This window comes from Nothobranchius furzeri, chromosome 2 (genome assembly GCF_043380555.1).
Source record: "Nothobranchius furzeri strain GRZ-AD chromosome 2, NfurGRZ-RIMD1, whole genome shotgun sequence".
NCBI lineage: Eukaryota > Metazoa > Chordata > Actinopteri > Cyprinodontiformes > Nothobranchiidae > Nothobranchius > Nothobranchius furzeri.
In genome coordinates, this window is record NC_091742.1 from 26,575,541 (window position 1) to 26,600,380 (window position 24,840).

Here is a 24,840-nt window from a genome sequence, read left to right on the forward strand (position 1 = left end):
ATTTTCTTTTCCCGGCAACTCGCTCACACTGTGTACAGTGGGGATGGGGAGCTGCTGACGTCAACTGGGGCTATAGTCGGACGGTGGAAGGAATACTTTGACGAGCTCCTCAATCCCATCTATGCGCATTCCGAGGAGGAACCAGAGCCGGGGATGGACTGTCCAATCTCGGGGGCAGAAGTTGCTGAGGTAGTCAAACAACTACACAGCGGCGGAGCCCCCGGGGGCGGATGAGGTTCGTCCTGGGTATCACGAGGCTATGGATGTTGTAGGGCTGCCGTTGTTGACACGTCTCTGCAACATTGCGTGGTCATCGGGGGCAGATGCTGTGGAGTGGCAGAACGGGGTGGTGGTCCCCATCTTTAAGAAGGGTGACCTGAGGGTGTGTTCCAACTATAGGGGGATCTCACTCCTCAGCATCCCTGGAAATATCCACTCCAAGGTACTGGAGAGGAGGGTCCGATCGATAGTTGAATCTCAGATTGAGGAGGAGCAATGTGGTTTTCGTCCTGGCCGTGGAACTGTGGACCAGCTCTATACCCTTGCAAGGGTGATGGAGGGGGCATGGGAGTTTGCCCAACCAATCCACATGTGCTTTGTGGATTTGGAGAAGGCTTATGACCGTGTCCCCAGGGGCACCCTGTGGGGGACGCTCCAGGAGTATGGGGTGGGTGGCTTTCTGTTAAGGCCCGTTCAGTCCTTTTACCAGAGGAGCGTGAGTTTGGTCCGCATAGCCGGTAGTAAGTCGGACCTGTTCCCGGTGAGGGTTGGACTCCGCCAGGGCTGCCCTTTGTCACCGGTTCTGTTCATCACTTTTATGGACAGAATTTCTAGGCGCAGCCGTGGTGTGAACCCCGGAGCTCCTGGATGCAGCACAGGAACAACAGAACAAAAAGTCAGAAACAACATTTATATAAACATTAAAGTCCTTATCTGGAAGGTTGAATGGAAGATGTGTGAAACAAGCTTTCGGGTCACCTGAGTCCCAATCCAGTAGGACTTCTATAGCCTTGATGTCTCCGTGGAAGACTTCCTTTGACTCCATGTCTGTGACTGACTTTATCAGCTGGTTCAGGATCATCATGAAACTCTGTTTTTACTTGTTTCACTTAGTTTGGACTCACTCCTTTAATTGTAGTCAATGGGAGCCAGGGGCGCCGTAAAGGGGGGGAAAGGTTAGGACGAGTCTAAGGGCCCAAGGCTGCCAGGGGGCCCAAAAAAGTTTCAAACTTTAATTTAAAAACATATTTTTTTTAAACCATAAGTGCTTTACTTTGCAGTATTTTTTCTAATTGAAGACATTAAACAAACAATCTTTTTGTCTCAATCAAATGTAAATGAATTCAGAGGTTTCTATTTTGACAAGTTCATTTGAACATCGAAATAAGCAAGAATGCTTGTAGACATGCACAATTAAGCAAAACTGAAACACTAATATGAAGTATATGTATATATATATATATATATATATAGACATATCTATCTATCTATCTATCTACCTATCTATCTATCTATCTATCTATCTATCTATCTATCTATATCTATATATATATATATATATATATATATATATATATATATATATATATATATATCTATATATATATATATATATATATATATATATATATATATATATATATATATATATATATATAATCTTCTTTTTTTCCTATTTTTTTTCTCCCTTTGCATCTGGGAAGGGGGAGCCACAGCGCCCCTTATGGAGGAGCCGCCAGGGGGCCCAACTTGATATTTTTTCATGGGGCCCAACATATCTAGCAGCCCCCCTGATGGGAGCCATTTCATTGCTTGTGTCCCTCTAAATCTTCTCTGTCCCAATCAGTCGATCTGACTTGTGGCACTCATAAAGATCTAGGAAGTGGACAGGTCTGCCTACGATGAGCATCAGCTCCTCATCTAAGATGCACCGTTCCCTGGAAGTGGAATACCTGCTGACGTTAGCGTCAGGATAACACCCAGGACAGCCTTGCCCATGTTCCCGTTGCACATCCACAGAACGGAAATACGCTTGCAATGCTAGCTGGCTCCGGCGTAGAGGTTGGCTTCTTTGAGGATTTTTGTCATGAATGTTTTCCAAGCAATGCACACTAACCACTCTTGACTGTGATTTTTGTAATAAAAGTGTTCATTTATTTTAATTTGAGCTATCGCTGGGATTTGATCTGGTGTTTTAAATCAGCATAATAGGCATGATTTATGTTTTAATTCGCATTTAAGTTGTTTTTATAAGGTCTTTTTGCTAGTCAAGCCCTGTTACACCACTATAGGGTCTGGGTTGTGCAAGCTTTCCCGTCGCCTTTGCTTCTATAAATATTTAAGTTTGCGTAGAAAGGGACTTTACATCAATCCTCATACCAAGCAAGCATAAAGCGACAGTGGAGAGGAAAACTCCCTTTTAACAGGAAGAAACCTCCAGAGAATCCTGGCTCAGTATAAGCAGCCATCCTCCACGACTCCTTGGGGATCGAGAAGACAGAGCACACACACACCTTATATAGGAAACATTATTTCTGATTGGCTTAATGAACTGACCTGAATTGGAATGTTTATTATGTGAAGTGCCTTGAGACGACTCTCGTCGTGATTTGGCGCTTTATAAATAAACTTGAATTGAAATTGAATTGACATGTGCAGCTTTCAGATCCTGTTTTGTGCCTAAGCGAGCTTTATAAATGAGCCCCCAGAGCTGCGGCAGCCACTGTGTTGACTTCTGTTTCGTATTTTACCTCTTGGGATCCACACAGAATGGAATTTTCGTCCAGCAGGGGGCGCTCTCTGCGAATAAAACCTCAGCGAATGCCCCTGGAGTTAAGCTGCTCCTCAAGCTGGAAGCTCAGTAAAACGCTGACTGTTTCCACTCGGTTAGTCATTTAACAGCTAATGAGATGAGTGAGTGACGGGTCAGGCTTGTGGAGGTTTATCCTCTGCAGACTGGCTCTTCACCCTGTTGCATATTTTGGTCTGCAGACTGTCAGCAAACTCAACGCTTTACGCCTCATTGGAGCTGGCCACATTACTGAGGATGAGTGGAAAGCAGCATGCTTATCAGATCTTTGAGTTTACATGAATGCTGATAAGTTAACGAATCGATCTCAGATTTTCACACTAGACGCTTGTTTTCTGAAGGGTTCTGGTTATTCCCAGAGCAGCGGGGGGGGGGGGGGGGGGGGGGGGGGGGTTGGCAGGTTATTGCGACCGACCTGTGCTAAAAGCATTGACCCTTCTGCTGACCCTTCTGCAATCCTCTTATTCCTTGGCTTAGATTCTTCTGCGTCCTCAAAGAGGACAAACGGGCTTCCTCACACTAGTGTCATTCACATCTACACCCCTGGGACTCCCTCTGCCCTTATTCTGGAGAGATGGTTGGAGAGACAGTGTTGCTGAGTACGATAAGAAGTGTCAAAAGATCTGGGTTTAACAGATTTAATAACTACAGATATGTTTTGTTACGTCTAACTGAATAAATATTCGATCCTGACAGGAAACTAGAACAGATGGAAATTTGTTTAAAAAACACACGTTTCAGACGAGGCTCGGGAGATCTGAATATCACACACATGAAATCAAAGCACATTAAATGCCACTGATGTCTTGTTAGAACCTGGGGTTAGACAGGTGCACACTGCTTGCAGATTAGCGGTGGCTTCTCTGACAGTGACCTGCTTTCCTGGGTAACTCCTGGAGTGACGCGGGAATAAGCTCTTTTCAAGCTAAAGCCAATTTGTGCTCAAAGATTAGGGGAGATCTGCCTGAACAGGCTGAAGACACAGCCTTCCTCCAGCTCTCTGCACACACAGTCCTGCAGATCCAGGAACGAAAGAAAGAAAGAAAGAAAGAAAGAAAGAAAGAAAGAACGAAAGAAAGAAAGAAAGAACAGGGTATCTGCAGGTCCTTAAAAAGTCTTAAATTTGCTTTTCCAAATTTAAGGCCTTAAAAACCCTTAAAAATGACTAATAATCCTTGAATAGTTTCCAAAGGTCTTAAATTACCAAAGACCCAATAAACAAGATTCTTGTATTTCTATAAAATTTTTGTGAATTTCTAGTTAGTTCAGTATTTTTTGTGTACGATACTGGCGTAAGCGGAACCGTACACATTCGGTTGGTTGTGAAAGGGGGCTATTTTTAGATGAGCATGCTAGTGGGAGCTTGCGCCATGGGGAAGTGCAACATTAATGGTAACTGGATGGCTAATCCCACGTTCACGACGTGGCTAGCACCGGTTCCAGGCATTAGCTGGAAATTATAGCTTAAATTTAATTTAAAAAAATAGCTTAAATTTGGTCAAAGTGGCCTTGAAAAAGGTCTTAAAAAGTCTTAAATTTGGCTCCCTTAAACCTGCAGATACCCTGAAGAAAGAAAGAAAGAAAGAAAGAAAGAAAGAAAGAAAGAAAGAAAGAGTCACAAAATGAGAGGAATGTGGCAACGTTCCTTTGGGATGAAGTTTGGAATGAGTTGCAGATTGAGGGTAGCGTTGATGTAGCTGGCTACAAAAATTATTTGAATTATAAGTGCAGCTAGGAAATAGTGTTTTTTTTAATGAGACCATAAAAATCAGCTACTCAAGTGTCAGAAATCGTCATTATGAGTTTTTAAAGCAATCAGAATGAGATAAAATACCTTTGAAAGTTGAGTTTATGAACATTAAGGTCATCATCGCACTTTTAAAGTTATTACTGTGAAATTTGCAAAGATCTATGGTTGCAAATTACACATTTGAAAGCCATAAAAGGCATAACACTGACTTTAACACCCACAAAAGGACTTTTTGCTTATAATTCTGACTTTAAATCCCATTTGTGACGAGCCATGTGGTAATATTATTCCAGAGAGAAATATTAGCTTCCAAAAAATGACCTCCAAGAATAAAGCTGTTTATTTGTTTGTAAGAGGCAGTGAGATAAGCTGGGGTTTTTTTTTCCGTTTTTGATTCTTGCACTTTAGCTAAAAAAGAGGTAACTTTCACAAAAATATGTTTTTACAACGATAAACACATTTGTGAATATTAAATGGGGAAATGGGTTTGAAATGATGTTTTTAGGTTACAGTGAACACAGAGATGATAGCTTGTTATTCTGTTAATGCAGCAACAGTTGAAAGCAGCAAAGAAATGCACAATCCACGACATGTTTGATTGTCAGAGGCTGCAAGCGACTGCAAACAAGTTAAATACAGCAAATGGCAAGTGTGAAAATTCTGAATTATAGCCATTTTAACTAATCTAAGAGTCTGTAAACAAAAAAAACCCTCTGCATACCTCCAAACATCACTGTTTCCCTGTTTGAAACTTTAAATATCACTGTTAAATAAACTAGCATGTTTAAGACTATTCAAGCTCTCAGATAAATCAGCATTGGAGGCCCAACTGCAAAAGTTGGAGGTGAATTTTGGTGATAAATGCAGAGCGGGTTTCTGGTCCTTTAATATTTTTGGTCCTAACAGAATCCAACACACAGCTGGACAGGAGAGCACAGAGCCTACGTAATCAGCATTTAACTTGTCTTCATTTAAAGTAAAAACGTGTCATGGAAACAACACAACTCTCTTCCATTTAAAACCAAAACTCATGACAGACACACCCACAAACACACACAGCTACATCCCAAGTTGGTCCCAAATCACATCCATCTACGTTAGAGGTGATTCTTCTGGTTAGAACTCTGTTCAGGCCTCCCCTCCTGCCCTCCATTCTGTCCCGTCTCTGCCTTTTTGTTTCTCCAGAAGTGCTCTTCTCCCACTTTTACTCCCGCTTTGCTCTGCCCTTCCTTAGCCTCCTTCCGTTCTCCTCCACCTCCTCCATGCTGCTGTGGCCGTTAGTCACAGCCGAAGTGCCGTTTGCCACAGGCTTGCCTCCTTTGTGGGAGGCAGGTTTGCGTCTGTAGGCGTGATAGTAGAAGTTGGCGAAAAGGATGATGAATGTGACAGCATAGCCAATCAGAGCCCACTGCATCCAGCAGGGAAACGGACAGCCGGTGTAGAGGGAGTAGCCGGCGTGGCCGATGGTTACGTGGAACTGGATCTGTTGGACATTTACAAATGAACACAAAAATTTAAATTATTCCAACATGAAATATAAATCCATGTAGCATGTTAATGTTATTATTAATATTATTATTATTAATACTTATTTTTATTATATTTATGAAGCCAATTACAGCCAGCCTACAATGATATATTTACAGTGTAAAGTTATTTAGGTCAACAGTTTTCAGCTGCAACAAAATATAGATAAAAAAACTTTATGGGTTCAGTAATAATGTACTTGTACTGTTTTGGCACATTTGCAACAATTTTATATGAGATGTGTGAAGTCTTTATATCTCTGTTTGTACTGAAAGTGTAAACTAAGCGGTTATAACTGAAGCTAGGTGCAACAGCTAATGTAAGATACTGAAAAATGAAAGATTTACGTGACAAAAACGCTGCTCAAATTGATGTTATCAAAAGATCTTTAGCCTAGAATCTAAACCATCAGCTTGCCGAAGTAAAAGGATGGTCTAGTCGTGCTCCATTGGAACCTCCACAGCCCCGGACAGTCTGGTACCAATCCAATCACAGCGCTCCATCACTTTGGTGGACCAATCACAGATCTCTATTGGTTTGGTGGGCCAGTCACCAATCTCTATTGGTTTGGTGGACCAATCACAGATCTCTATTGGTTTGGTGGGCCAGTCACCAATCTCTATTGGTTTGGTGGGCCAGTCACAGATCTCTATTGGTTTGGTGGGCCAGTCATAGAACTCTATTGGTTTGGTGGGCCAGTCACCAATCTCTATTGGTTTGGTGGGCCAGTCACAGAACTCTATTGGTTTGGTGGACCAATCACAGATCTCTATTGGTTTGGTGGACCAGTCACCAATCTCTATTGGTTTGGTGGACCAATCACAGATCTCTATTGGTTTGGTGGGCCAGTCACCAATCTCTATTGGTTTGGTGGGCCAGTCACAGAACTCTATTGGTTTGGTGGGCCAGCCACAGAACTCTATTGGTTTGGTGGGCCAGTCACCAATCTCTATTGGTTTGGTGGGCCAATCACAGATCTCTATTGGTTTGGTGGACCAATCACAGATCTCTATTGGTTTGGTGGGCCAATCACAGATCTCTATTGGTTTGGTGGACCAATCACAGATCTTTATTGGTTTGGTGGGCCAGTCACCAATCTCTATTGGTTTGGTGGGCCAATCACAGATCTCTATTGGTTTGGTGGACCAGTCACCAATCTCTATTGGTTTGGTGGATCAGTCACCAATCTCTATTGGTTTGGTGGACCAGTCACCAATCTCTATTGGTTTGGTGGACCAGTCACCAATCTCTATTGGTTTGGTGGACCAGTCACCAATCTCTATTGGTTTGGTGGACCAATCACAGATCTCTATTGGTTTGGTGGGCCAGTCACCAATCTCTATTGGTTTGGTGGGCCAGTCACAGAACTCTATTGGTTTGGTGGGCCAATCACAGATCTCCATTGGTTTGGTGGGCCAATCACAGCACTCATTCAGCCAGGTAGGCAGGATGTTACTGCAATTGAACGAAACTAAGATGGTGACAACTCCGTACCAATCCAATCACAGCGTTCTATTGGTTTGGTAGGCCTATCACAGCACTCTGTTGGTGGGATGTTACTGAAAAAACAAAGATGGCAACGGCTAATTTGAAATGGCTTTGGCATTAACTTTGGACTATTGTGACTCAGGTTTTTCTTTGAGTCCAGAGCAAATAGAGGTACTTAAGTTTATTTATAAAAAGGACGTATTTGCCTCTTTTTTGAAAGAGTATGGCACAATGCCTCACTGACTTACATCCGTATGGCACATTGTTTGTTATGCAATAGCATAAAGAGTTGGAAAAAGAACCATCGAACCCTCCCTACAACTGAGAGCTGTCAATTGATCGTGGCCAGACTATATATTCATTTATAGGATGGCTTGCCAGGCTAAAAGATCTCTGTACCTGTACACTGATTTTTTTATTCAAAATAAAATAGAAAAAATACATTTTCTATTTCTATGTTTCATCTCTAAAGGCATTACCCACCATCTGAATAATAGTGAGGTATTTCTTCCACCAGAGGTACTTCTGCATATGAGGTCCCAGTGCTGCCAGGCCATAGTAGCCGTACATGAGAACGTGGATGGAAGAGTTGATGGTTGCACCAAAAAATGCTGCAGAGAAGGTACAGATGGCCAATTGTGTCATTTCTACGTGTCTACCAAGCTCAGTCAGATGTCAGCAGCTGGAAGTTACATTTGATAACTCACACTGCCCACCGGGGACCCACTTGATGCCAATCCACCAGAGGATGAACATGGTACAGTGGTGGTAGACGTGAAGGAAGCTGACTTGGTTGAACTTCTTCCTCAGTATGAAAAAGACTGTATCCAAGAATTCCACTCCTTTGGAGATGTAGTACCACCAAAGAGCAGAAGCTATCTGGAGATGTGAGAGAGAAAGAGTAAATATCCATACATTTGAATGTTGAACACCTTAATCTTGGGGAGATACCAGAAAAGTGCTACAAACACACTATGCAGACAATGAAGAAGATTCTGTCACAGTCCTGGTACGGTTCGAACCAGAAACATTGGCGATCGTCTGATTCCTGGTAGAGCTTTGCTCTATTCTTCCCTAGTTAGTAGAAACTCACAAAGTGCTCGTTAAACCTGGGCTTTGTGGCAACATCTCGCCTCTAATTGGCTTACAGCAACATGACTCTTCCGCTGCCTTCATTCACCTTTGTTTATTGGGGAAAAATGCAACAATGAGTGCCTCGTGATTTTTATCTTGAGAGGCGCTATAGAAATGATATTTTCTTCTTCTTCTTCTTTAGCTCCACAAATAACAAAAGCTCAAATGTCGTAGAGCTGCTAATGCTAGCGGTAAGCCTCGACTAGCCAAGACTTACTCTACTCCCCCCTTGCAGCAAAGTCAACGCAGCCCTCCACGGTCACAAACAAAGGTGGGCGCGGCAGTAGACACTTACATAGATTTTTCTGACCCGATAGTTTTCCTTTCTATTTACTTTCTGTGGCTAAGGCAAGCAACGGGGGTTGAATATTATGTTCACTTTCTGCATATGTATGCAATTCAGATCGATTTGCATCGTATTTCAGAAAGAGCAAGTGTTACACAGCTTAACATAACATGAGCAAGAGGAGATAAAGTTAGGCTCTCATCGTGTCTTTGTTCCTCTCCTTCTACAATACACAACAGAATTAATGGTCTTCTTAACTCATTCACTGCCAATGACGACTAAAATCGTCATTTGCATTGTTTTAACTGTGTGGGCGTCGGACGAGCCCCCACACTGTGAGAACAAACATCTCAGCTCTGAAGCCAATCTTCATCCGCGTACATCACACGTCACATGATCAGGAAGCAGAAAATCCATGTGTTAGGAGATCGTTTTGGGTCGCTGCTGTAAAAAAAGTGAGGCTTGAACCGGAAAAGCTTCTGCCGATTACAATTCAACAACGGATTACGAAAGAATGGATAACGCTCAAAATGCGCTGATTCTTCCTGATGTAAGAGGTGAGTCTCCTCTTTGTTTTGGTTGTTTTGGTGTCGACATCATCCTAACACACAACGTTTTGTGACTCTTAAAAAACAGTAAAAACGGTGAGAAACGCTGGCAGCGGATGAGTTAATGTCAGCCACGAGATTACAGCATCACTCCACTGAGTAGACACGGTTGAGTCCCGCTTCTGGGCCAGAGATTAGTCAAGGTTTAAACATCCATTTAATGAATTAGTAGTTTTCTCAAGACACAGCTGACACTGCCTTGACGAGAGATGTGAAAGAAAGCTCACCCTGACTTCATTGACATCATTTGAGTAGTTGACGGGCTGACAAAGATAGCTGTACCCAGCAGCTCTTGATGCTAACAGGAGCTGATAGAAGAGAGAGAAACAGCAAAGTGAGATCAAGACTGAGAAGAAACTTTTTTGTTGTTTCTAATTTAAAAAGATCAAAACATGCAGTCTAAAAACATTTTAAGAAGTTATTTGGATTTGTTTATGGGAATATATTAATCAGTTCAGCACCCCACCTCTTTGGCGATGTAGAAGTTGAGGACCACCATACTGAAGTTGTAGACTATGAGGGTCTTTCTGAGAGTGTAGGGATGACGGTCCTGCATGTATCTAGGCCCCGCCCACAGGAAGATCAAGTACAGGCAGCTGATGGCCAGGGTGGGTAAGGCGGATGACATCATCGGCCAGTTCTCCACCCTCTTGTCTGGAAACAATCAATGGTTGATGTGAGGGTGGATGGTGAAACGAGGATAAGGGACAAAAGTAGAAAGCGATTTTGTTCCGCTTGATGCTTTTTATTATTTTTACAGACAATTTTAAAAAAGAGATTTGGTACCTCTTCAGCACTGGTGTAAATCATTGTATAATTTTTCCAATCCAATCCAATGTTATTTATAAAGCGCATTCAACAAGGCATTACAACCAAACAAGGCACTGTACACTAAAAATGTAAGTTAATTAAACCGGCGTTATACAGTCATGTAGAACAGAGATAAAAGATAAAAAGGAAATGCAACAAAATTCCCAAAACTAACAGCTAAAAATCAATAAAACACAGGGAGAATGAAAAATTTGAAAAACATTTTAAAAAAAGTATAACAGCTTTATAAAAGTATAGCTGTATTTTGGTTTGTATATACCTGACTTATACTTTATAAAAGTATAGCTTTTATTAGTATAACAAAGATAAATAATAATAGCTATTATTAATTTAATTCAAACCAGTAAAGAAAGAGGCCATGCTGCCGTGAGTGAGCTCAGCTTACCTGCTATAGTAAGGCTCCATTTGTAAAACTCTACAGTGTCATTCACAAGATGCATTACAACCTCCATGTTTGGTCTTGATTAGACTATAGTGAGGAGAAACAGAGTGAGACACACAAATCATACCATTGTTATGCATGCTAGTATGAGTGCATGTAACTGCTTTGAAATTGTATATGATGTTTGTTTTATCCTGGCTAAGGTAGGGATTGCATGATATTAAAATATTCCCTCATGGCATCTTTGCAATTCACACTTATCACTATTACTGTCCAATCACTCCAAAAAAGATCAATTTGGTAAAACTTTCAGATAAAAGGTGCTTTAATACGAGGAAAATGATCATAAACGTGAATATTTAGGTCAAAATTTAAGTGAACTACAGGCAGTACGTTGAGTCTATTTTGGTGTTCAGTGGTGACTGAAATTCACGATTTGTGACATAGAATAAATACAGACACATGTAATCATGAATGGGCCTATTTAGACAATTGTTAGGAGCTTGTATACAACTGCTAACTAAAATGCTATGGGAGCCTGGATGCCCAGACAGGAAGTCAGTCCATATGGGGTTTCAAACACTCGGGAATTGGACTGTATTGGAAAAGTGTACCACAGAGACTCAGCATAGGGTTCAAAAATGAAAATAATGCACAAAGATTTTTGATGCCAGTGTGTTTTGCCTTCATTCTGCCATTTATTTTTGTGCTGTCTTTTAAAATGCATGAGTGGAAGTGGAAGAAACGATAAAATAAGAGCACATTTTTTAGAGGATTGTGATTCTTATAGTTGAAATAAACACAAATTAAATTATTTGCACAGTCGTATACCTTATTGCACCAAATGAATAAAATAGGCAAAGAAAATATCTTTTTGCAGTTTTTTGGTGTGCTCTCCATAAAAGGTTAGCAAAGCAAAAATAGACAGACACCAGTTGTAATGTGTAACTTAAAGTGTTATGCTTCTGCAGCTGCAGGAGGCAAACTGAATGCAGGACTAAACTCTAACATTGTCCACTTCCCTGACATTAATTAGGCTGCATTATACAACAAACAGCTCTTATCTACCACAGAGCTGTGAGCTATTGTCTCCATAATAATCTATTATTAATCCACTAAGTCAGATCAGCTGCCCTTTAAATATTTAATTGCTCATCATGCAGTAACAACATGTCGGTGATGATGAGGAAGAGATGAATTCTCTATGTTGCTCATGGTTGTGTAAATAAATGTTCAGGACCTCTGCAGGACCTTAAATGACAGCATATATCAGATCTGAGTTGGGTTAGCAGAGGAGGAGCAGATAAGAGGGGGTTAACCAGGTCTGTCTGGGAACAAAAAGACTGGGGCACATGTGTCAGCAGGTTTCACTTGGTCTGCTCAAGAGGCTTAAATTCAATTGATCAACGAGCTTAGACTGTAGGCCTAAGAACAAATGCCCCAGCTTGTTCTTTGCATTCCTGTCTGCATCTGCTAGAATAAAAAACACAATTTACTTTATTACAAATTTGAGGTAGAAGAGCAAGGGCAGTCTAATTCACAGAGCAAATTTACTGTAATTTTCTCACTAATACAGAGAGCAAATATTTTCATTGGATTTCTAAAGTGTTGAGAGTAAATTTGACTTGTCATCTCTCAATATTATGTGTACCTGCTTTATTCTAGGGAGACCTGTTAATTTTTAAGGAGACAAACACATTTTTCCTTTAGGATTAACAGGTGGGTAGTCGAATAAAAGAAAGAAATAAGATTACAAACTATATAAATGTGATTAAAATATCGCTTTTGACACAACTGATGAGAATAAAAGTGATTATTAATGCAAATTATTACCGGAAAATTGGAGATTTATGCAGATTTATAACCAAAATTACAAATAAACAATCAGCAAGCATAAAACTAAACAGAAATAATCGAAAATCTGAGCCTTCACTTACGTCTTTGATATTTAAAAACGTATAATGACATCCGGTGCAATTTGATGCTCAGCTCCGTCCACTTCGCCCGTTTTTCTCCTTATATTTTCTCTGCTAATCAGTTTCCGCGTGGCTCCAATTTACATTTCCGCATTAAACAGCAATTTTGGCAAGAAACTAGACAAGGCAAAGTGGAAATCTACGGCTAACACTGGCCCGTCGTTCATGAGGTCCGCGCCGGCCGCTCAGCCGCATCCTCCTCCGACTATCTCCTGGCCACCGAGGGGAAGGACGCCACTGCGCATGCGGAGAAGCGATCTGTCTCGTGCGACAGCTGTTCAGCTCGTGGCTCTCTGGGGCAATTAGCTTCTGTGCTGAACCAGTGTGAAGATAATCCACCAATTTCTACTTTAAATTTGCTCTAAATTCTTAGTTTCGTTTTACAAACATGGACGGTCTGAAGAAAATAAGGGACGAGAGCTAATGCCCCCCCCCCCCCCCATTTGTTCCTCAGGAGTTTTCATTTACAGTTTTTAGTAACAGATTGTACAAATTGAAGCATTTACATTAGAAAAATGTTTTCTTTTTGCCCCTTTAAGAAGTTTTACATGTTTTTTTCCCATTTCTTTTGTGGAACATGATCCATATTTAGCTGAGTCTTATTTTATGAGTGGGAGCACTGATACACTATTACCTGACTACATGCTGGAATAAACCTAGATTTGAAAATAAACATAGCGGCATTTGTCAACAAAGTTAGTTAGAAATGTAACTTTACTTTTTAAAAATGTATTTGTAAATAAAGGAACATTGTTTAGGTTGTTTTGTTTAACTGTGTCATTTCCATTTAGGTTTGTCTTGGTGTGTTCATTTTTAGCTTCAGGCAAAAGTTTTACAATGATTGATGTTTCATTTGGAAGAACCTTTGAACTCATTGTTAAACTCAGTATTAAAAATCTGGGTACCGATGTATTTTCCACTGAAAAAAACCTATCCCATCTCTGAATTTTAGCTCCATAAGAGCACCACTGCCTTCATGTTGCCACTAGATGGCAGTGTTTCTTTAACATAAAATACTTACCAATGCACTGCGCTTACATTTTTTCTGGCAAATGAGAAAGGTGGCAATCTCTTTGAAAAAAGTCATCCATAAAACTACTGATTTATTCGAAAAACAAGCATTAAAGCAAATTATTGTAAAAATATAAAGGGATTAGAAAATAGAGAACCAGGACTTTACCTCAGCTTTGAGTATAATGCATTCTTTAGATAAGATAGATAAGTTCAGTCTCCTAACTTTGATTGTCCCAGTGTAGCATCATTGGGAGCTGATGTTCCATCTACAAGGGCCGTTGGGTAGGATGCGTGGTCTACCTTGGACAAAATGCCAGTCCATCACAGGGTCACACAATGTGAAACAAGGAAACTAGAAAACTCAGAGTAATCCACCAAACTGGATTATCCCCTCAGAAATTCATGATACATGCAGCCCCATATTTTCTGTGCAAGAGTTTTATTATGCTTTTGTATTAAAAAGGCATAAGTTAGATTATTGGTGGGAGGTGGTGGGACAGGTGGTCTTTTGCCCTGGTGGGGTCACTGGATCTTTTTTTTTTAATATTCAGTCTAATGTAAGACAGTAAGAGCTGCTTCTCAGTGTGACAGAACTTTCTTTATCATCACCTGATAAAAACTCACCAATCTATTTTCATTCGATTTTTCGTCGTGCAACTTGAACTTCCTGTTTTCAAAATCCCACTTCCCTTTCTGTTGCATTCTTGTTTTGTTTTCTCTTTTAAGTTTCTAAGCTGTGTGGTCTACTTCCATGGCTCCCAGAGTGTCAGTCTGTTAATATCACTTCATTTTGTCACTTTTTATGGCATCAATGTGTCATATAACATCTGCTGATGTCCTTCTATTCATTTTCAGCTGCTCATCGGGGGTCGGGTCTCAGGGGCAGTAGCCTAAACAGGGAGGCCCAGACTTCCCCCTCCCCAGCTACTTGGGCCAACTCCTCTGGGGGAATCCTAAAGCATTCCCTGGCGTGTCCCTCCAGCGTTTTATGGGTCTTCCTTTTTTAAAAATTTTTTTTTTACTTTCTTTAGGTCTTCTCCTGGTTGGACATGCCCAGATAACCTCACCAGGGAGGCGTCCAGGAGGCATCCTAACCAGATGACCAAGCCACCTCAACTGGCTCCTCTCGATGTGGAGGAGCAGCAGGTCTACTCCGAGCCCCTCCCGAATGATAGATTGGTTGGGCGAACTCCCATGCACCTTCCAGGACCCTCCTAAAGGTATAGAGCTGGTCCAGTGTTCCACAGCCAGGACGAGAACCGCATTGCTCCTCCTGAATCAGAGGTTCGACTATCTGCCGATGTCATCCCCAGAAGTGCAAACATTTTCCAACCTAGCACATGCCAACCGCCATATTTTTAAGTCCTTAAGTCATCCATTAGAGATGTATTAGTCCATGATTCATGCTGGAACACACTCTCACCAAACAGTGTGCAGGGAAAATGTGCTTCTACAGGGCATGTTTGCAGCCAGCAACCTTAAATAAACCATTTTCCACATACCTCAGTAGCGGCAAGCTGCTTTAAGGAAATACCGTTCTTCAAAAACATTCTCCCTGTAAGGGCACCACCTCTTTCACGTGGGACGCCTGAAATGTGGATGCGAGTCAAAATCTTGCAGCATATTGGATCCGTTTCAATTTATTTTCATACGGGTACTGACAGAGCTGAGTGTGAGAGACATGAACTTTATGACCTCAGGATAAAACACCTAAACAGTGAGCGACTGAATACTCAACTCCTAATGTAAGTTTACAATCTCCAATTAACCCATGCACGTTTTTAGTTTGTGGAGTCATTCTGCAGCATGGACCACTGCAGCTATTCGCCATAAACCATCTATTTCGAGCAGTTTTAACTGGTTCTCCTGCCGCTGCTCCAGTTTTACCACTTGCATCTAATTGCCCCGAGTCTCCTTCAACAGTTTCTGTCTAATCTGGATCGTGTCTGTTCCACTGGAGCTTTTTTTTTAAATATGGTTTTAATTAGAAAAGCATCAGGCAGAGATTTCATTCAGTGGCTGATCCTCCTCTGCCTCTAGTGACTCACTTCCTATGGCATTAGGTCACAGCTTGTGCCATTTTAGTGAATAACAGTTTTTTTTTACCACACTGTAAAAAAAGTCAGTAGAATTAACAGGAAAATTTTGTAAAATCTCAACAAAAAAAAGTTGTGGAGCACAATACAGTGTTATGGTGTTTATTTTACAGCATGATGTTGTATAATGTTGAACAGACAATTATTGTAATTTTTAAAATAAAAAAATGTGAATACTATTGTATTTTCATGTGAAAAACACAGATTTGTGCAATTTGTACAGAGAAAAGTTGTAACTTTAGAAACAACATAAATTGTATTTTTTTACATTTCTATGATGTAAAAAATACACAATTTATATTGTTTTTAAAGATACAACATTTCTCTGTACAGTATTGTGATTATTAAATTATGAATTTAGTGTTTGGCTGATTGACTGGATGTCAAATTTTATAGGCAGCACATTTGTTTCTCCATGAAAATCAGACCAAAACAATCCAGCAAGTTTCAAAGCCCAGATTTATAGTGTTTCGGATTCTCTGTATCGTTTACAAACTTTTTCTATTTCATCAATATTTCTTACCAACATCTATTCTAAGTGTTCCTGTTACCATGAAATTTTACATTTTCAGTAATAATTTATAAAAAATAAATACATTTTTAACAATTGCAGTTCCCCTCCTCATCTGCTAGGGGCTGGTTCCAGATATCAAGTTCCTATTGAGTCCCATGTTAAAAATGCCAAATACACAGCAGAAAATAATGTTTACAGGTACAAAAAAATACCTTACCCAATGACAGTGATGGACTGAGTGGGTTGAGCCTGCAATTGTCTGATCATGGAGCAGACACTTAACGCTTCTGCCACGTAACCAGAAGTAGATGGGTTTGACTTAGGCTCCCCATTTTCCAGGAGTGACAAGACAGATGACAAGGCCAAGATGGCAGTGGTGGGACTGGCCCACTGGGCTTCAGTTCATCTCTTCAGAAACCCACCAGTGATGGCACAGATTATTAGTCATTGTGTGACCCAGGATTTTAGGGGCTCCAACAGAATGCGTATAGTGGTTGTAAAAATAATTTGAACAGATAAAGATTTCATGCATTCAAGTTTTGCCTTATTTCCTTGTCCCAAGTGCATTAAATAAAACACATTTATCAAAAAGGCTGTAGCAAATAATCACGTTTCACTTTACCCTTAGTCGATGATATAAGATACATTTTATAATGCAGAAAATCAAAGTGAAGCAATTGTCTTTGCAAAACTGAAAGTAAATAAATGAATATATGAGGAAATAAATAAATAAATGAGGAACTAAAACTAAAAATAGAAAGAAATAAACTAATAAATAGATTAAACAAAGTTCTAACAAAACATTTAATTATAAATAAATTTATGTCAATGACATAAATTTATTTATATAATTAAACAATGACATAATGTCATTGTTTAATTATTTCCAATAGTATTTTCTCATTTATTTGTTTTTGTTCTATTTTTCATTTTTGGCAGCATCAGCCTTCCGTACATCATGCCGTCACAAACGGAGACAACACCCAACTCAACTGGAACATTATACTGAGTTCTTTGCTACAATCTCAAAATTTCCCCCACTGTGGCCAATATAGGTGCAAGGCTAGTGATTTGTAAGGTATGTAGCTCATGGCAGAAGACACTTCACTCTTCCAGCTCTCCGTTCTGCCCTCGTTCTCGCGTGACTTCCGTTTGGATGAAGTTTGAATTAACGGCTCTGACTCTGAGGCTGAATTCCGCCCGAAAATTTTCTCCCGAGGACCCACAGGACCACGTCAACGTCAAGTGTCTGTAAGCTAACTTTCATTTCCTTAAAATGTAAAAAGCACAGTGGTTTGTTTTTAGGGGATTTTTTTTCTTTTTTGTTTCATCGTGCAGCAAAGCTAGTTAGCTTAGCTTTACCGGAGCTGTAGCACTTTGAAGTTTTCTAGCATTGTTTAAACATGCTTGTCTGCACATTTTGCAGTAAAACTTTACAGTCACTGAGGGGCTATGTGTTGCACTGCAGAGTGCACAGAAACGAACCTAGTTGTTTATTCAAATGCCTCGGCACTGAATGCAAACGGACATTTTGTACATATGCAGCATTTAAAACTCATTTTTACCGAGTTCACAACGTGCTTTCACATCCTGAATCAGCTAAAGCCGTTGTTGAAAACTTGAAGTGCGCCATTTCGTTGTGTGGGCGCCAAAGTCAAACCGTGCAAGAACTTGTTGCTCATTTAAAGGAGCATATAATGGAGGGACGGCCTGTTGCGTGTCCAGTAAAAGGCTGTAAAAAGAATTTTACTGTTAAATCGTCATTCACAGCTCATATGTCCCGTAAACATAGAGGCTTTACTGCGCTCAATATTGATGCTTTGTACAAGGAAAGCACATTTCAGATTTGTGGTGAGGCAGAAGAAGATGGGCCAGGCGAGAGCCCAAATGGCACACTGACAAATGAATTGTCTCCGAATTTCAGTGAGGCTTTCCTCAGAAATTTGTGTCATTTCTACCTAAAACTTCAAGGACAGCTGCTTCTACCAGCATCCTCAATACAGACCATCGTTGAAGAGATGCAAAACGTACATGAGCTGGGAATGGATTACACTTTGAGTAAACTGAAGTCACTTTTAAAAGATGACATTTGTCTAGCAGATGATGTTATTGCTAAAGTATGTGACTGCGTGAAAGATTCAGATCTTTTTTCTGTTTGTCATCGAGGACCACTAAGAACAACATATTCAAGAGCACATACATTCAAAAAAGTGTTCAAATACACAGAACCAAAACAAATTAATTTAGGGAATGATGAAAACATGACTCAGAGATTTTACTACTACATACCCATTAAACAGACACTAAGTATACTTTTTGAATCAGAATTATGGAAGAATTCAGTGTTACAACAGTCCAGTGAAACAAACTCTGATGTTTTCTATGACATAAGTGATGGACAAAACTTTCAGTGCAACCAGTTCTTCATTGAAAATCCTGGGTGCCTGAAACTCATTCTGTACCAAGATGCCTTCGAAATTGTAAATCCTCTTGGTTCAGCTAAAAAGAAACACAAAGTTGTTGCTGTTTATCTATCTGTGGCTAACTTACCTGTTCATGTCCGGTCAAGCACTGATCACATGTTTCTTGTTTCATTGTGTGCAGAGAAAGATTTAAAACAGTTTGGAACTGCTAAGATTTTTTCAGAACTTCTCATGGATTTAAGAGATTTAGAGGAAAACGGCATTGTTGCAGGTGAAGAAATTATCAAAGGAGCACTCTTCTGTATCGCTGGTGACAATTTGGGATCACACAGCATCGGCGGGTTTACTGAAAACTTTAGTACCTCTAAGTACTTTTGTAGGTACTGTGAAATCACACGTAAAGACTTTGAAAATGATCCAAATGCTTGTGGTCCACAGCGCACCCCTGAAGCTTACAACTCTGCTGTCCTTCATCTACAAACTGGAAGCAATCAAGACGTCAAAGGAGTCAAGGTAAACTCTGAGTTTAACTCACTAAAGTCTTTTCATGTCTGTGAACCTGGCCTTCCACCTTGCTTAGGCCATGACTTATTTGAGGGCATCTTGTCATATGATGTAGCACTGTACTTGAAATATTTTGTAAAAACAAAGAAATGGTTTACTTATTCCTTGTTGAACCGGCGAATCAAACAGTTCAAGTACAAAGGATCAGATGCTCTCACAAAGCCATGCTCAGTCAACTCTGAGGCAAACAGGCTTTCAGGTCAGGCTGTTCAAAACTGGAACCTGTTGAGACTTTTGCCTGTGATCATTGGTGACAAGATACAAAATCCACAAGATGATGTTTGGCAGACAACTCTCCAACTCAAAGACATTGTTGATTTGGTGTGTGCACAAAAAATGTCTTTGCCACAAGTTGCCTATCTTGACATAATAATCCAAGAATATTTGGAAGCTCGAAAATCTTTATTCCCTGAAACTTCTCTTAAACCAAAACATCATTTCTTACGGCACTATCCAGCACTAATTTTGAAATTTGGCCCTTTAATTAGGTTGTGGACAATGCGTTTTGAGAGTAAACATGGCTACTTTAAGAGATGCGCAAGGCATTTAAAAAACTTTAAAAACATATGCCTAACACTGTCAGAAAGACATCAGATGTTTCAGGCATACATTTCAGCGGGCAGAAGCTGCAATCGGCTGCTGCAGGTCAACGACAGTTTTGTTTTTTACTCCAACCTGTACAGCGATGCAATAAAACAGGCAGTAAAAGACCTTGGATTTTCAGAAAACAATACAAGTGTTTCCACAGAAATCCAATATAAGGGAACATTGTACAAAAAGGGGCAGTTCCTAGTATCAAAATATGATGAGTCTATGGAGTTTGGACAACTTGTTTTAATCCTCATTCAAAATGAAAATGCAGTATATTTTGTTGTGGATGTACAAACAGGTGTCTATCATTCTGAACACCACCTCTATTCAGTAACAAAACAGAGTTCAAGCACTTTGTGTCTTAACATAAATGACTTGGTTGACTTTTACCCTTTGACATCTTATGAGGTAAATGGACAACAATTTATTCCTCTGAAACACAGTGTGTTTTCAAAATAGAAAAGTCTTTGAGTACTATGATGGAAATCCCACTACAAAGCAAAACAGGGAAAGAAAAGATTGATAAAAACTTAAGGATGTACATAACTAAAAAGTGTGAGACAGATATGATATATTTGACATTAAGTGGAAGGCTTTTTGATCTGTACATAGTTCACTAAATGTTTAATTAAAATTATTGTCGTCTCTCTTAAAATCTTGTCTATTTTATTCCAGAAATGGCAGAACAAACATTTCTACGTGGTGCTATCAATGACGTATTGCCTGACCTCGCAGAGGTTTCAAAAGAAATCCTCGAAGAAACTTTAAAGTCAATTGGAGTGGAAACTTACAACGACTTCCAATTTATTGCCGAGGATGACTTGCTATCAGCGTTGAGGCCAGTACAAGCCAGAAAAGCCCTTGCTGCTTGGAAATCCAGATGTAAGTTAAATGTCTTACTAGAAACATTAGCTGCCCAAAAAAAATTTACACAATCACTTGCAAACATGATATTCATAGTCAGTTCTGATAGCTTGTATGTGTTTGTGTTTTATATGTGCTCTTAAGACCAGGATCGTGAAAGCAGCAGGTCTCCAGTTTGTACTTCACCAGAAACTCCTGCATCTCTGCATTCTTCTTCCCCACTGAGCTTGTCATCAAACTCCAACAGCAACCAGACATCTGAAATCGACTGGGTGGATACCTTTGAGATACCATGGAGAAAGTTTCCAGAGGAACTGATGCAGTCATTGGAGAGAGGAAAACGGCCAAGTCCAAAAATGAGGAGGGAGATGGTCAGGATTGTGGTATCAGAAATGATGAAAAAAAGTTCTTCCATAGGTAAAAGAAGTTCAACAGAAGTAGCAAAAAAGATGGTGGCAAAATATCCAAAATCTCTACAAGACGTCATCGAGGGTGATGTCATTGGCCCTGGCTATCATTCTCTGGTCAAACAACTGCAATATCGACTAGAGAACGTGAAGCGATCTGCAGTTCCCAAAATAAGAAAGCGAAAGCACTGCTCTGAAAACTCAGACACTGATGAAATTACTCCAGAACAGCGAGCTTCAGTTCAAGACACTTATGGATGCATCAACTGGGATGTAAAATTCCTGCCACTTGGAGAAACCCCTGAAAGCCAGCAGCTGAAGAAGGAAAAGCTTAAGACAATGTGTGCCCAAAAGGAGGCAAATCCTGAGGAAATAAAGCAATTAATGAAGGCAACTTTCTACACACAGCGCAAAGATGTTAACCAGGGGAAAAGCATCCGAGAGATCTTGAAAGAGTGGCCACTTTTATTTGAAGAAGTTGGCATGGCTGTCCACTACAAAGGACTAACTGGGCTTGGACTGAAGGAAACATTCATGCGGAACATGGATCTGAAGGGAAAACGACTGCTAAACTACATGAACACTGTTTGTGTGAACAAGAACAAACGGTTTTTCCAGGCTCAAACAAAGCTGAAGATGATAAGAGGAGAACTGGACGGCTCTTCCGAAGATGTTAAAGAGATGGTGCTCCTACTTCTTCACTACTTTGATGAAAAGGAAGAAGCAATGTTTTTCTATGTGGAGGACACATGTCTGGCTGAAGAAGTACAGATGGAAAATGTCCCCATGACACCTACCGTCATTGTGTGTGGTAAGTTCAGAATATTTTGTTGTTGTTTTTTTTTCTGGTTGATTTTTGTCTTGTTTTCTTTAATCTGTCTTGCATATTTTGTTTGTGCTTTGACAATGTTCTAATGTCTTTCCTCTGTACTTGATATTTGTGTTCTGTCATTTTCTTTATATTTTCTTTTTTATTATTATTATTTTGTCTAACCTTACTATGCCATTGTTTTTCTTTATACTATTCTCTCTATTTTTTTATATAAATATTATTATTGTATCAGAAGTCTTAATTTTCTCTTGTTTTCTCTTTAGGGCGATCCTGCTATTATGCTAAACGGTTCATGTTGAGTGTGGATCAAGAAGTTGGGCACAACAACGTCTCCTGCTTCATCTCTGCATTTTGCATGATGTTTGGGAGCTACTACTGCCTGAACATTCATTACCCATCAGGTCTAGCGTGCACACTGGAGTTTCTGCAGAGGTATGTTTTTAGATGTGATTTACAAAAAAAAAGGTTTGCAGAAGAATGTACCATGTCTTTGTTTTGCTTATAGTTTGAAGAGCAGGTATACGGAGAAACATTTTTTTTAATGGTTAGTTTTGAAATATGATTGGTCACAGAGTTTTTCATGCAGGCTGAAAGTGAAAATAGTGTTCTACCTCGATCTTGTGCTTTTGCTTCTGATAGAAAATAGACAAAGGAAAATGCTCAGATTAGAAAAGCCAGTCAGATCTTCATCACACTGAAAATTTACATTCATGGACTCAACCTTTCTTTTCTCATAAGGGCAGCTGTTGTTGGTTTAGCATCCACAAGTGAGCTGAGCACATCTTGACTAGTAGAAGCTAACAGTTAGCATTAGCAACTCCACAACACAACTCCTTAAGGCTTGTGTTCTTTGTGGAGATAAAGCATCAACAATGCAGAGCTAGCACAATTATTATGATGTAAGTCTCCAAATTCTGCTGTTTTCTTCACCCGATTCCTGTTGCCAACTCCTATGCTATGTCTCTTGGCTGGCCATGGAGCGCCTTCCCCATCATGAGCCAAGATGGCCAAGTCCATGAATGCTAACTTTACAACGTGATGTGCAGTTGTCTGAATTTTCTAATCCTAGTGTTCCCGGTCTATTTTTCATTAACAGCTAATGCAGAGCCCCCTTCAGACAGGCCATGAAAAACGGAAATGTTCCGGACTCTGTCCGTAAGACCTTTGTGTCTGAATACAAACATCCGGATAACGTGTTCCGGAATTTATCTGGACGAAGCCCCTAGTAACAGGTCCGGACTTGTTACGGACAGGGTGGCTGCTTCAGACTGGTGAGGTAGAGTTCCGGACAAGAGGGAGAGGGAGGAGGAGGGGACCGGGGGACGCTGTGCGCACCTAGATAGCCCGCTGCTGTAGCATGCGGCGAACCACGGCAGCTCGCCTCCTACGGTACCGTCTAGACGTGCGACGGAGCGCTTCACACCGCTTCAGTGATTCCTTTAACCATTGAGCTTCATCATCCAGGTCTCTTATGCGTCTTCGTGTGCGCAGAATTATGCTTAAGCGCCTCGTGGTTTTTATCTTGAGAGGCGCTATAGAAATGATATTTTCTTCTTCTTCTTAACATAAGTCTGATTCTACCCCCCACCCCCACCCACCCACCCCCCGCCGCCGTCAGACATCTGGAACTTTTCCTTGCTGTGTGAAGGCAGCCGAAAGGACAAGTTCTGGTACAAAAGTGGTGTGTCTGAAAACACAGTTCCGATTAAAAACCGGATTGAATTGTCCGCAAATGTTTCAGAATGTCTGTCTGAAAAGGGCTCAGGAGATACTGGTAGACCATTTTCATGTTCGGCCCTAATGTTAAACTCAGTGACCAGTCATAATACAAATAAAGGTACAAAACTATTTGTCTGTGAACTTGGTCTTTAAATCTAAAGTTCAGTGCTTCGTGAATCAAATTTTGATGTAGTTTTATGTTTGTCTTCCTTGTCTTAAGGTGTTTCTTCTCTATCAACCCGGAAAAGGGCACCAAAGTGGAAGAAACCGGCAAATCCAGACTGCATGTGAACCCCCGAGTCCTCACCTTGATTCAAGAACTTTCAGATCATGAGTGGCGTGATGTCTGAAACTGGACTAAAGTCAGTGAGTTTTCCAACCATGACTGAGACTGTTGTAAAGAAGTAACCACATAAGAGTTTAGACTCACCATTTCTCTATTTTTGTTTTTGCTTTATAGCAAATCCTTTCTGATTTTAAGTGCTAGTACCTTTGTTGTTCTAGAAAGTTGCATTCTGAAATTAATGGCCTGTTAAAGCTCTTGCTTTATCACAGCAGAGTATTTTTTTTTTGTCCTTTGTAAAAAAAAAAAAAAAAGGAAAAATAATGTGCACCCCAAGGTCCTCACCTTGATTCAAGAACTTTCAGATCACAAATGGTGTGATGTCTGCAACTGGACAAAAGTCGAAAAAGAAAAAAAAAGTTTTCAAACTATGAGACTGTTGCGAAGTAACGTCATAAAAATTTACACTGCATTCTAGTGTTCGCAGTTTCTCCATTGTTGTACTTGCTTTGTAGCAAATCCATACTGATTTTTAGTGGTAGTATGTTTACTGTTCTAGAAAGTTGAGTTCTGAAATTATTAGAATGTTAAAGCTCTTCATGACAGCAGAGTATTTTTTTCCTTTGTAAGAAAATTGTGGACCTTAAAACTTTTCCACATATTTTTACAGTTGGTGAAATTAGGCTCAAAATAAAAGTTTGAAAGGTATTCAAGTGTACGTTTTTTATTTTTTTCATTAGTG

The 24,840-nt window shown here is 40.2% G+C and overlaps 2 protein-coding genes across 2 annotated transcripts; one reads left to right on the forward strand and one right to left on the reverse strand.

Annotated features, from left to right (window-relative positions):
* Positions 1 to 4,876: 4,876 nt before the first annotated feature.
* elovl4b (ELOVL fatty acid elongase 4b) lies at positions 4,877 to 13,032 on the reverse strand. The gene is made up of 7 exons (XM_015948030.3): positions 12,753 to 13,032; positions 10,819 to 10,902; positions 10,069 to 10,256; positions 9,830 to 9,910; positions 8,282 to 8,453; positions 8,058 to 8,185; positions 4,877 to 6,042 (listed from the first exon to the last, which is right to left on the reverse strand). The coding sequence occupies exons 2-7, from the start codon at positions 10,883 to 10,885 to the stop codon at positions 5,764 to 5,766; spliced, it is 915 nt and encodes a 304-aa protein (XP_015803516.1). The 5' UTR covers positions 10,886 to 10,902; positions 12,753 to 13,032; the 3' UTR covers positions 4,877 to 5,763.
* A 4,570-nt stretch (positions 13,033 to 17,602) lies between these two features.
* Positions 17,603 to 24,310, forward strand: LOC139061600 (uncharacterized). Its single transcript, XM_070548876.1, has 6 exons — positions 17,603 to 17,666; positions 19,277 to 19,351; positions 20,669 to 20,875; positions 21,002 to 22,075; positions 22,360 to 22,528; positions 24,036 to 24,310. Exons 3-6 carry the CDS (start codon positions 20,671 to 20,673, stop codon positions 24,163 to 24,165), a joined length of 1,578 nt encoding a protein of 525 aa, XP_070404977.1. The 5' UTR covers positions 17,603 to 17,666; positions 19,277 to 19,351; positions 20,669 to 20,670; the 3' UTR covers positions 24,166 to 24,310.
* Positions 24,311 to 24,840: the final 530 nt, after the last annotated feature.

Bases quoted from the DNA above. Each gene is read 5' to 3' on its own strand.
- LOC139061600 (XM_070548876.1), top strand. From the start codon at position 20,671: ATGGCAGAACAAACATTTCTACGTGGTGCTATCAATGACGTATTGCCT. The intron at 22,076-22,359 runs GTAAGTTCAGAA...TTTTCTCTTTAG, and splicing joins ACCTACCGTCATTGTGTGTG to GGCGATCCTGCTATTATGCT. The intron at 22,529-24,035 runs GTATGTTTTTAG...CCTTGTCTTAAG, and splicing joins ACACTGGAGTTTCTGCAGAG to GTGTTTCTTCTCTATCAACC.
- elovl4b (XM_015948030.3), bottom strand. From the start codon at position 10,885: ATGGAGGTTGTAATGCATCTTGTGAATGACACTGTAGAGTTTTACAAA. The intron at 8,454-9,829 runs GTGAGCTTTCTT...TCACATCTCCAG, and splicing joins ATGATGTCAATGAAGTCAGG to ATAGCTTCTGCTCTTTGGTG. The intron at 8,186-8,281 runs GTGAGTTATCAA...CCTTCTCTGCAG, and splicing joins GTGGGTCCCCGGTGGGCAGT to CATTTTTTGGTGCAACCATC.